Below are 12418 nucleotides of genomic sequence, written 5' to 3'. Positions count from 1 at the left end.
TTTCAACAGGCCAATGCCATAGGTACTATTGTTTTCTTATTTTACAAGTGATTAGAGGTTAATTTGACTGTCACCTGGATTATAAGTGAATGAGGAAAGACTTCATATTCAGGAGGTTTCTGTTGTAATGTGTTAAACTGAGGTCCAAGTTACAAGCATTGTTCACAACCACAGGCTGTTCCCTGAATTTTATTTTTCATGTGATTTCTATAAGAATGAAAATGAATCTACAGTTTTTTTAAATTAAAAAAAATTAATGTGTGATTTTTTCATTGTTTATTAAAAGAAAACCTACAAATAAAAAGTAGGTTATTAGTTATATATCACAATGTTATATATAGTTTGAATACTGAGAGCTACTCAGGGTATTACATAGAAAAAAATGATTTAATCCAAAAGGTCATACAATTGACTAATTCAAGAGGCTGAACAGTCAGGCCATCACTCCAACTGGCAGAATTATTGCAGGATCCTGTCAACATTATGACATTTAAAAAGTTTTCAAATCAGCAAGTCTTTAGTAACAATGAAATAAATTTGGAAGCAATTAAATCCTTTGAAGCATCTGTCAGTTCTACAATGACAACTAATTTGGAACCATTTATAGGCAAATTGTGAAAGAAAGGAATCTCCAGACTTCCAACCATCATCTGATTTCCCCATGTGCTTACCCAGGAACAGCGGGAAATGAGAAAACTTTAGTTTCGAGGATAACAAGGTACATTTACAGAAACCTTACAATGGGCTAAGCACCATTTTAAGGACTTGATACGTACATAAGCTCAATGTTGCTACAAATACTGTGTGGAAGGTCTTCTTACTACCCAATTTTATAGATAAGAAAACTGATAATTAACTTGCCCAAGGTCACACAGCTAATAAATTATAGAATTAGGAATTGATCCAGAGCATCCGGTTTCCTGAATTAAAACTTTCAATTGCTGTATTACACTGAATTTATCGAGTTCTGCAAATCTAGGTAAGAAAAGCTATTTTAATTTCAGTATTCTTAGAAGTTTTATATTTTGGTTCAGTATTGTTTTAATTGTGAATTGTCTATGTGGTAGTGGTGGTGAAACATAAAATACACAGTGTTTACAAGTCCCTAAAACAGGGGTTGGGAACCTTTTTTGGCTGAAAAAGCCATGGCCGACGCTCTACCACTGAGCTAACTGGCCAGGGCCAGTGGTGGATTTTTTTTTTTTTTTTTTTACAGAGTCAGAGAATCAGAGAGAGGGATAGATAGGGACAAACAGACAGAAGCAGAGAGAGATGAGAAGCATCAATCAGTTTTTCGTTGCAACACTTTAGATGTTCATTGATTGCTTTCTCATATGTGCCTTGACCGTGGGCCTTCAGCAGACCGAGTGACCCTTTGCTCGAGCCAGCGACCTTGGGTCCAAGCTGGTGAGCTTTTGCTCAAACCAGTTGAGCCCGCGCTCAAGCTGGCGACCTCAGGGTCTCGAACCTGGGTCCTCGGCATCCCAGTCCGACGCTCTATCCACTGCGCCACCGCCCGGTCAGGCCAGTGGTGGATTTTTTAAAAAAGATAGAATAAAAGTGAGCTTGGGGAATGCATTTGAAAATAGAAATAGTTATAGAGACCTTAGAAAGCAAATAATTACAATCGTACAATAATAACAACAGCTGAACGCCACATATTTTAAAATGTAGTTCTGTGAGAGCCATATGACAACCCGTGTACGTTTATGCATTATCCGATAAAAATTTGGTGTTGTCCCAGAGGACAGCTGTGATGGGCTCCAGCCACTCGCAACCATGAACATGAGCGGTAGGAAATGAATGGATTGTAATACATGAGAACGTTGTTATTATTTTTTTATTAAAGATTTGTCTGCAAGCCAGATGCAGCCATCAAAAGAGCCACATCTGGCTCGCGAGCCATAGGTTCCCGACCCCTGCCCTAAAAGATGGCTCTTGGAACCAGCCTTCTTATAGATTTTGGTCCTTATAGATTTATCAGTAGCCCAATCTAATCTAAAGAATTTCATACTTTTCATATTTTCTTTCAATAGTTGCAGAGGATCAGGCCACGAAGCTTACAGGAGAGGCAAAAATGTCCCTTTGGCCTCTACCTGGAATATTCTTTCCACAGATATCTATAAGGTTTGCTCCCTTACTTTCTTTAAGCACTGCATGAGTACCTTAAATAACATTATTTGTTCACATTTTCAAATAGTTTCCTATCATTTTTTCATCCTATTACTCTCCTTTACTTTTTTCTTCATATCATTAATAACTATCTTACTTTATTTATTCCTTCATTCATTGGTTCATTCATCATTTGCTTTTCCCACTAGAATGAAAGCTCTATGTTATCTACTATATTCCCAGTGCCTATCCTATGGTAGGTGCTCAATAAATCTTTATTGAATCAATCAGTTAAATGTATTACACTTTAATTGACTGATGATCATGTTGTAAATGGTACACTCTCACTCTTTCAAGAGAAGGAAATGCAATATTTATTAAGGGCCACTACAGTGTATTAGGAAGACTTCAGAAAGACCCTGAGGTTGCCAACTTGAGTATGGGATCATCAAAATAATCTCATGGTCATGGCTTGAGTCCAAAGGTCACTGGCTTGAAGCCCAAGGTCCTGGCTTGAGTAAGGGGTCATGGACTCAGCTTGAGACCCCTGGTCAAGGCACATATGAGAAGCAATCAGTGAACAACTGAAGTGACAAAACTAGGAGTTGATGCTTCATCTCTCTATTGCTAAAAAAGACCCCAAAAAACAACAACCAAACAAACAAAACTGTCATGTTCTTAGCTATTCATCAAAACACTTCCATGACTTTCACTGAGACTATTCCCTTGGTATTCTCAGAAGTAGAAAGTAATTTTCAAATTAACACAGTCAATTGAATTTACTTTTCACTCATCACAACTAAGATGCATTGAAAATGAAGATGTTCTTTTACTTACGTTTGCTCTTGTCCCCAGCTTTTCCCCAAGAAGATTGAAAAACAAAGTATGCCCCAAAAGCCCATGGCTAGAGACAGCAGCAAACCAGGGGTATAACCTTCTTGGAGTTACTCTCCTTTTAAAGAAACCGAGTTTAAAGAGTTTGAGTAAATTAGCTTACTGGTTAATTATTAATGTCAGAAAGAGGAACTTCTAAGTAGGAAAAATAAAATTGGAATTGAAACAACCTTTAATGCTTAGATATTAAAGGCAGGAGATATTCTATAAGGATTTACACTAGAAATTTTATTTTAATTAATACAAAATAAAGGGATTCTAACATGGCAGTTTAGTACTACAATGAATGGCTTAAAGCTAGAAAACAAAAAGTCATATGGCCTTTGGCCTTTCCTCTTTTGACCAATTGCTCTGGCCTTACACCATTTGTGATCATCTGGTTTAGACAAGGGCTAACTAGGTGGTTTTTCTAGAGAAGTCTTGAGTAATAGGATTGTTGGCATTGGAAGTGGCCTAAGCATAAGCTGAATCTGCAAAAGAGGTCTATAGAAGAGTTCCTTGGTCAATTCCAGTCTAGAAAAGAAGCTGAATACTAGATGGAGGAGAAATTATGACAGGCAATGAAAATGCCACGTTGAACAAGCCAGCATCATTCTTTAGGAAATAAGGAACCAAATATTTCAGCATTAGGTAGAAAATAGATATCCTCCAATATCTATTAATTCATATACCACAAATACAAAATTTGTATCCATTCAGACACAGAATACCCTTTTTATTTTTTAATTTTTATTTATTTTTGTATTTTTCTGAAGTTGGAAATGGGGAGGCAGTCAGACAGACTCCCGCATGCGCCCGACCGGGATCCACCCAGCAAGTCCACCAGGGGGTGATGCTCTGTCTATCTGGGGCGTTACTCTGTTGCATCCAGAGCCATTCTAGTGCCTGAGGCAGAGGCCATAGAGCCATCCTCAGTGCCTGGGTCATCTTTGCTCCAGTAGAGCCTTGGCTGCGGGAAAGGAAGAAAGAGACAGAGAGGAAGGAGAGGGGGAAGAGTGGAGAAGCAGATGGGCGCCTCTCCTGTGTGCCCTGGCCGGGAATCGAACCCAGGACTCCTGCACGCCAGGCCGACGCTCTACCACTGAGCCAACTGGCCAGGGCCACAGAATAGCCTTTTTTTAAAAAAAATAACAACTCATGTTATACATTTTAGTGAGGACCTTAGTATAAGAGCTCAAGAAAAACAAAGCTTCCTATAACAAATGTGTCTAGTAATTAATTTAGAATGAAATACAATTTTATCTTTAAGATTTTATGATGTTTTATGTTCACTAGAAAACTTTTTATTTACTATGTTCCTTTTATTAGCATTCATTTCTACCGTAGCATATAATAAGTACTCTATTTTAAAATAATAAAACAGATTTCTCTAAACATTATTCTATAGTTCATATATTTTATGGTAACATTGGCATTTCTTGCTTTGAATTAATAAGGTTTTGTTTTACCAATACTTTAGTACTGAATTCATTAGGGGAAAAAAGCACCCAAAGGAAATTTGATACATAAATTTCACTAAAGGTGCCTCTTGCATATGTTATTAAAATGGTAAAAATATGCCACTCTTGTCTGACCATCTAGCCTATCTGTTTCAGAAGAAAACCTGTAAAATGATTAAACTGGGTTGTGAAAGACGGGTCAAGTTAAAACAAACAAACCATCATTTTCGGGAAAAGATATTAGGAGAAAGTGATAATACTCTAATCGTCATAGATAATATTTATATGTTAAGTGCAAGTTTGTTTGCTTGTATTATAAAGTCAATATTGATGAATGAAATTGTTTTTTCTGGTAGAAAACTTTTTTAAAAAACGATATATCTGAAAGGTCATTAATAGAACCAAAGTTCAACAATTTACAGATTCTCAACAGTATTTAACTAAAGTTTTTATTTAATTTTTAAAATTTTTAAATACTTTTCTAGAGAAAGAGAGAGGGAAACACCAATTTGTCGTCCCACTTATTTACATACTCATTGGTTGATTCTTGTGTGTGCCCTGACGCGGGATCAAACCGGCAGCCTTGGCGTGTCGGGACGGTGCTCTAACCAACTGCGCTACTGGGGCAGGGCTGAACTGAAGTTTTTATCTGTCTTTTAAACATGGCCTGACCAGGTGGTGGCGCAGTGGATAGAGCGTCGGACTGGGATGCGGAAGGACCCAGGTTCGAGACCCCGAGGTCTCCAGCTTGAGCGCGGGCTCATCTGGCTTGAGCAAAGAGCCCACCAGTTTGGACCCAAGGCCCCTGGCTCCAGCAGGGGGTTACTTGGTCTGCTGAATGCCCACGGTCAAGGCACATGTGAGAAAGCAATCAATGAACAACTAAGAAGTCGCAATGCGCAACGAGAAACTGATGATTGATGCTTCTCATCTCTCTCCTTTCCTGTCTGTCTGTCCCTGTCTATCTCTGCCTCTGTTAAAAATAAATATAAATAAATAAATAAATAAATAAAGTTTAAACATGGCTCAGAGATTGATTTTTTTCACATTTTAAAAAGTTGACTTTTAGGCGTGTTTGGCTTTTGTACAAATCTGCATCTCTGAAAGAGGAGAAGCTAGATCTGGCAGAAACTTTGATGGTCACCTGACCTTCCTGCTAATAATGCTCTCTCAGTTCTACCCACAGGGCTGAGCCCAAATAACTTCACTTCACTTACTTTACAAGGCCACCTTCAGATTCGGGTCCCACTGGATTCTCCAGCCTTGGTGTTCCCATTCTTCACTGCAGACAAAAAGACAGATTATTTGTTATTCTCTGAAGTCACCACAACATAAAGGTGCTCCTAGGATAATAAACAGTCAGCAAAGTACTATTACTACTATTATTAACGTATATATTTCTATGCTTGACTTGGTGTGTCTTCAGAAACATGGTTTAGATATGGGCTACTGCTGCCAGCACTGCAGAACGCAGCCTACTCAGTGCCTGACCATAACACCATATGAAAGGGAATCTGGGGCACAAACTATATCCAGTTGGGGAAAATTATAGGTACATATCTCTCAGTCACTTGTCTTTCTATATATTTATGTGAATTTTAAAAAGACACTGAGTTACAAAACTTTATTGAAACAAAATCTTACATGGAAGTCCAATGTATAAAATAGTTAAAATAAATAAAATAGTTAAAGTAAAGGCGCTTCAGTGTGGGGTGGCCCTGCTATCCGCCTGTCTACCCAGCAAGCACCCTCAGGTGGCCCCTGAGGAGGCTCAACGGGAAAACAGGGGCCCCAGGAAACATGGTTTTAAAATACATTGACTTAAAGCACAAAACCTCTTCCAAGCGTTCTTGTTTCAGGGACCCTTACTATTACTTCCCTCTACCAATATCCCCAAGCCCAGCTTGAAATCAGTTTGTCAGTTGATCAGGCAGAAGGAGAAACCAGTCTCTCTTTTCACCCTGTGCCCAACAGCCACTGCTTTAGCTACAAATTAAAATTCCTCTCCCAAGTGACTTGAGCTATCAATACCTACCCCTCTAAAAGCCCGTTTTTTGTTTTTTTTCACAGTCCTGTACTTATAGTTCACATCCAAGACTGTGGTATCTCAACATCACATTGGGAATTTGCACAGACTGCAAGAAGCCTGGTAGAGCATAATGGAAAAGTAAAAACTCCAGGTATGGGCCTTGGCCAGTTGGCTCAGTGGTAGAGCGTCGGCCTGGCATGCAGAAGTCTCGGGTTTGATTCCCAGCCAGGGCACACAGGAGAAGCGCCCATCTGCTTCTCCATCCCTCCCCCTCTCCTTCCTCTCTGTCTCTCTCTTCCCCTCCCGCAGCCAAGGCTCCTTTGGAGCAAAGATGGCCCAGGCACTGGGGATGGCTCCTTGGCCTCTGCCCCAGGTGCTAGAGTGGCTCTGGTCGCAACAGAGTGACACCCCGGAGGGGCAGAGCATCGCCCCCTGGTGGGCAGAGCCTCGCCCCTGGTGGGCGTGCCAGGTGGATCCCAGTGGGGCGCATGCGGGAGTCTGTCTGACTGCCTCCCCATTTCCAGCTTCAGAAAAATACAAAAAACAAACAAACAAACAAACAAACAACTCCAGGTATGTACTCCAGAAAAACTTTTACACATATACCTAGGAAGACTTGTATGGAAATGTTCTTTGTAGCATCATTTTTTTTTTCTTCCAGGGGAGAGCGCGAACGCAGTCCCCCACTACCACAAATTTTGCAGTCGAGTTTCCCACATTTGGGGAAATCGCAGGGGTCAGCACACTCGGAGTGCAATGAGTAAGCCTCGCCCTGGGAAAACCACCTTCGTGATCATGGTATCTCCCTGTAGCATCATTTTTAATAGCAAAAATTTGGCAACAACCTAAAAAACCCAGAAATACATGTATATACATACAATGGAATGCAATGTTAGCTGATAAAACCAGCTTGCAGAATGACTCAAACAGCCTAATAACATATAGGTTTAAAAACATTCAGAGCAATGTTATTGTCTATAGACATTTACATTAGTAGTAATAACATAAATATAGGATGGTGAAAAGTAAATACTAAATCAGGATAGTAGTTTTGTTTGGGAAGGAAAGGTGAATTTGGGGGAAGAAAAGCATAAAATAGAGTTCTTCCATTCTATTACCTTTTGTTTTAAAGGAATATCTGAAGTCAGTATAGCACTATTTCAAATCAGTGTTTAGTGTTGGTATGCTGGTATTTGATAGGTCCATCAATGTACTTTTAGTTCTAAAAGTTTGAAATATTTTTAAATTTAAAAAAGTATGGTTTGGAGCTACGCAAGCTTGATTTCAAATTCTGGTTTCATCTCACTAGCTATGTGATCTTGGGCAACTTAATGAAATCTTGGAACCTCACTTTCATCACCTATGAAATCAAATAATAAAATGCTCCATAGAGCTGATGGGAGAATGAATTGAAACGTGTATGAAGTCCTTGGCTCTGAACTTGGACCTGAAATAGCATGAACCTGAAAATATTTGCTATTATTATTATTATTGGTTTGAGACATATTCAAAATAATCTACTCTTTATTTTTAATATGAACATAGGATTGTAGCAATTTGTATTTAATACAGTTCTACCCTCCTGGCTGCAGCCAGGCAGAACTCAACACCCACAGTCTCATGTCTCTCAGATTGATGAATGTCGTTTATTATTGAGGCAAGCAGAATTTTGCCTCCACTTCTTTTTTGTTGTTGTTGTTGTTGTTTGTTTGTTGTCAATTAAAAGTCTGAGATTAGATGATGGGCCTCTAAGAGTCCCTCTAATTGCTACATTCTGAGAGTCTGATATTCTCAAAAGCAAAGGAGCACAAAAAGGTTCCCACGGACCATATCCTTTTAAGAGGGCATTAAGTTGTTTTCTCCCATTTATGGCACCGATTGCCGTTAGCAGATTATGTGTACTGTATGTACTCTCTACCTCTTTATCTCATAAGCTGTAAAAGGTCTTTGCTCAGAAAGCTCCTTCTAACTCTGTTATGCAAGACCTTGCTGAAGCGTCTTCTTACATCCCAGAATTTGGTATAGTAATTAAGAAGAAAGGTCATAAATGTTCATTTACTATCTTCAACAAGACCTACAAACTCCAGTTCATTTTAACAGGTAGTATATGAGATTCAGGCATAGGGGATATTTTCCCAGCTTTTACAAAGCTTATCCAAATAATAACAATATAATTATTAGCTCCTACCATGTTTCAGTAATTGCAATACTTAACTTTCATAAATTATCTCTAATCTTCACAACCACTCTGAAGGGGGTTTTACCCTTGGGTGACTGAGGGAGAAACTGAGGCTAAGAGAAATGCAGTGATTTGTCTCAGGGAACACATCTAGTATATTGCAGAGATGGGGACTTATGTTGGCATCAGAAGAAAAAAGAGGGAAATTCCAAACCAGGCCAAACTTTCCCTCTGATACCTTCTCAAGCTATTTTGTCTGTAGTTGATTTCTCATTTCAAAAACTCTTGAAGAATTTATAGACTGGTCCACATGTTTAGATTCTTGTTTATGTATCATACTATTGTACATTCTAGGCAAAGGTTCAAACGTACAAGATGCAAGTAAGTATAATGTAAGGGAAGAGCTTAGTCTGATTTCTATCTGATCCTCTCTTCCTCACAGGTTGCTGGCATAAGACTAGCTAAAGTAACAAGCAGGAAAGTGGCAGACTGGGGAGATTACTTGAAAAGACTAAAGGGGAAGAGCCAGTGAACACAGTGGTTCAGAACCAAGGGTGGCTAAGTTTGTATTGTTAAGTCCCAAATGGTAATAATCAAAGAGAGGTCAAGGAGAAAGCTATTGCTCAAACTACTCTTGTAAGTCATCAGTGTAGTGGGCTGGAATAGCATGTCCCAAAAGGCCACTTCAGATCATCAAATCAGTAATTGAACAGGAGAGAATTTCTGAGTAGACTGTGTGAAGGAAGAGGAAAATAATAAGACCAAAAGAGAAAATCAAGTGTCCATGATGAAATGCACTTAAGCACGTTTCTTCAGAGAAAACAAAGTGACAATATGAAAGTGCCCACCCTCCTTTTATGTCTCACTTTTATAACCTCACTGAAGCTGCCCTTTCTATATCCTACACTCTAATGGATTAAGCTGAGCCCATTAACCCCCTCTTTGGCTCCATTGTCCCACACTTTTTCAAGCAATCTTACTTCTTGTTCAATATACAGTCTCTTTATCTAATTCTAATACCTACTATTACCCATACACACCCACTGACTCAGTAGCTCGATGTGTAGCCAGGCCCCAAAATGGCCTTCAATGTCCTGACCTCCCTGGTATTCATGTCTTTGTATGATCTCCTCCCATGCTGTAGCAGGGTTGGTCCATTTGACCAACAGAACAAAGCAGTGATTCTCAAAGTGTGCACCCTAGATGATTTCCAGGGGCACCCTATTCCAGAGAAATATGTGCCTGTTGAGGACCAAAAAACCAACAGGGTTTTTGGAGTTTAGATTTTTGGGGGACAGAGGTGTGGGGAATTGGCTATAAGCTGACAGTCTGCTCAACCCCCACCTCACTTGCCTGATAAGGTTGCAAAAGGCTGTTAAGCTCTGGTGCTGGATTGTTTACACTACTCCCCATGTTCCTGGGAAAGACTAGAGGCAAGTTTCTTTTATCCTGTGTTTGGTGTCAAGTTAAGATGATATGTATGGTGGGGGTTTTCTGCACTCAACACAATTAAGAGTATAAAGAGAGGAATTCTTCAATGTATTGACAAGGAAATGAGAGTTTGCCTTTCAAATATATGCCCAAACATTGAAGAAATCGCTAGGACACATCAGGCTCACGTTTCTCATAAACACAAGAATGAAAAACTTAACACATCGCACTGGGACCTGCCGAATTTACTAAATCTTACTAAGAATGTATCTATATATATAAAAAAGATAACTTTTGGCCCTGGCCGGTTGGCTCAGTGGTAGAGCGTCGGCCTGGCGTGCGGGGGACCTGGGTTCGATTCCCGGCCAGGGCACATAGGGGAGGTGCCCATTTGCTTCTCCACCCCCCCTTCCTCTCTGTCTCTTTCTTCCCCTCCAGCGGATGGGGCTCCATTGGAGCGAAGATGGCCCAGGGCGCTGGGGATGGCTCCTTGGCCTCTGCCCCAGGCGCTAGAGTGGCTCTGGTCGCGGCAGATTGACGCTGCGGAGGGGCAGAGCATCGCCCCCTGGTGGGCAGAGCGTCGCCCCCTGGTGGGCGTGCCGGGTGGATCCCGGTAGGGCGCATGAGGGAGTCTGTCTGACTGTCTCTCCCCATTTCCAGCTTCAGGAAAAAAAAAAAATGCAAAAGATAACTTTTTTTCTTTTTAAAATTTTTTAACCCCTCTTTTTTTTTTTTTTCCAGGGACGGAAAGAGAGTCAGAGAGAGGGATAGATAGGGACAGACAGGAACGGAGAGAGATGAGAAGCATCAATCATAAGTTTTTCGTCGCGACACCTTAGTTGTTCATTGATTGCTTTCTCATATGTGCCTTGACCGCAGGCCTTCAGCAGACCGAGTGACCCCTTGCTCAACCCAGCAACCTTGGGTCCAAGCTGGTGAGCTTTTTGCTCAAGCCAGATGAGCCTGTGCTCAAGCCAGATGAGCCTGTGCTCAAGCTGGCAACCTCGGGGTCTCGAACCTGGGTCCTCTGCATCCCAGTCCAACGCTCTATCCACTGCGCCACCGCCTGGTCAGGCTAACCCCTCTTTTTTATGAATTCTAAAAAGCATAACAAAAAATGTAACATAAAAATGTTTTTCAATGTCAGAATTTAATTTTGTCTTATTTATTTTGTTTAATTACCTTAAAAGCATGCTTGGACTTTATTTATTTTCTTTAATATTTGACTTAATTATAACATATTTCTCTAAAATTTGTATATAGTATGCCTACAATTATTTGTAGGATTTTAAATGCGCCCCAACTTCAAAAAGTTTGAGAACCACTGGAATAAAGTAAGTGTAAAGGTGCATGACTTCTGAGGTTAAGTCATACAAAACATTGCTGTTCCCACCTTGCTCTCTTCTTGTGTTGCCTGCTCTGAGAGAAACCAGTGGGTTCACTGGAATTCCATGTTCATGGGTATTGTGGATGCTCTATGTCAGGGGTCCCCAAACTGCAGCTGCCTGAGGCCACTTATCCAGCCCCCACCGCACTTCCGGAAGGAGCACCTCTTTCATTGGTGGTCAGTGAGAGGAGCACAGGATGCGGATGCAAAGCGTGGCGTGGCTCACGTATAGTACTACTTCTGGTGACATGGGACGCACGCGTCACAGCTCCGGAAGCGGAAGCGCGTCATATCATTTGTTAGGGCTAGCAGTGACAAATATGGAACTGGACATTGACCATCTCATTAACCAAAAGCAGGCCCATAGGTCCCATTGAAATACTGGTCAGTTTGTTGATTTAAATTTACTTGTTCTTTATTTTATTTTATTTTATTTTATTTTATTTTATTTATTTATTTATTTATTTATTTATTTATTTATTTATTTATTTTTGGTATCCTTCTGAAGCTGGAAACGGGGAGAGACAGCCAGACAGACTCCCGCATGCGCCCGACTGGGATCCACCCGGCACGCCCACCAGGGGCGAAGCTCTGCCCACCAAGGAGCGATGCTCTGCCCCTCTGGGGCGTCGCTCTGCCGCGACCAGAGCCACTCTAGTGCCTGGGGCAGAGGCCAAGGAGCCATCCCCAGTGCCCGGGCCATCTTTGCTCCAGTGGAGCCTTGGCTGCAGGAGGGGAAGAGAGAGACAGAGAGGGAGGAGGGGGTGGAGGTGGAGAAGGAAATGGGCGCTTATCCTGTGTGCCCTGGCCGGGAATCAAACCCGGGTCCCCCGCACGCCAGGCCGACACTCTACCACTGAGCCAACCGGCCAGGGCCTGTTCTTTATTTTAAATATTGTATTTGTTCCTGTTTTGTTTTTTTTACTTTAAAATAAGATATGTGCAGT

At 40.9% G+C, this 12418-nt stretch overlaps 1 protein-coding gene and 1 non-coding gene across 2 annotated transcripts in view; both read right to left on the bottom strand.

The window, feature by feature from the left end:
• The window catches only part of C5 (complement C5), a 122780-nt gene extending 119699 nt beyond the window's left edge, over window positions 1-3081 (bottom strand). The window contains exon 1 of the mRNA XM_066256371.1: window positions 2950-3081. Within this exon, the coding sequence (XP_066112468.1) occupies window positions 2950-3014 (65 nt within the window). The 5' untranslated portion in view covers window positions 3015-3081. The remainder of the gene's footprint in view (window positions 1-2949) is intronic.
• A 4051-nt stretch (window positions 3082-7132) lies between these two features.
• On the bottom strand, window positions 7133-7295 carry LOC136327649 (U1 spliceosomal RNA). Its single transcript, XR_010729827.1, has one exon. It is a non-coding gene; the product is annotated as a U1 spliceosomal RNA (small nuclear RNA).
• Window positions 7296-12418: the final 5123 nt, after the last annotated feature.

Source organism: Saccopteryx bilineata, chromosome 2, assembly GCF_036850765.1.
Source record: "Saccopteryx bilineata isolate mSacBil1 chromosome 2, mSacBil1_pri_phased_curated, whole genome shotgun sequence".
Classification (NCBI taxonomy): domain Eukaryota; kingdom Metazoa; phylum Chordata; class Mammalia; order Chiroptera; family Emballonuridae; genus Saccopteryx; species Saccopteryx bilineata.
This window is presented reverse-complemented; position numbering and strand designations above follow the sequence as displayed.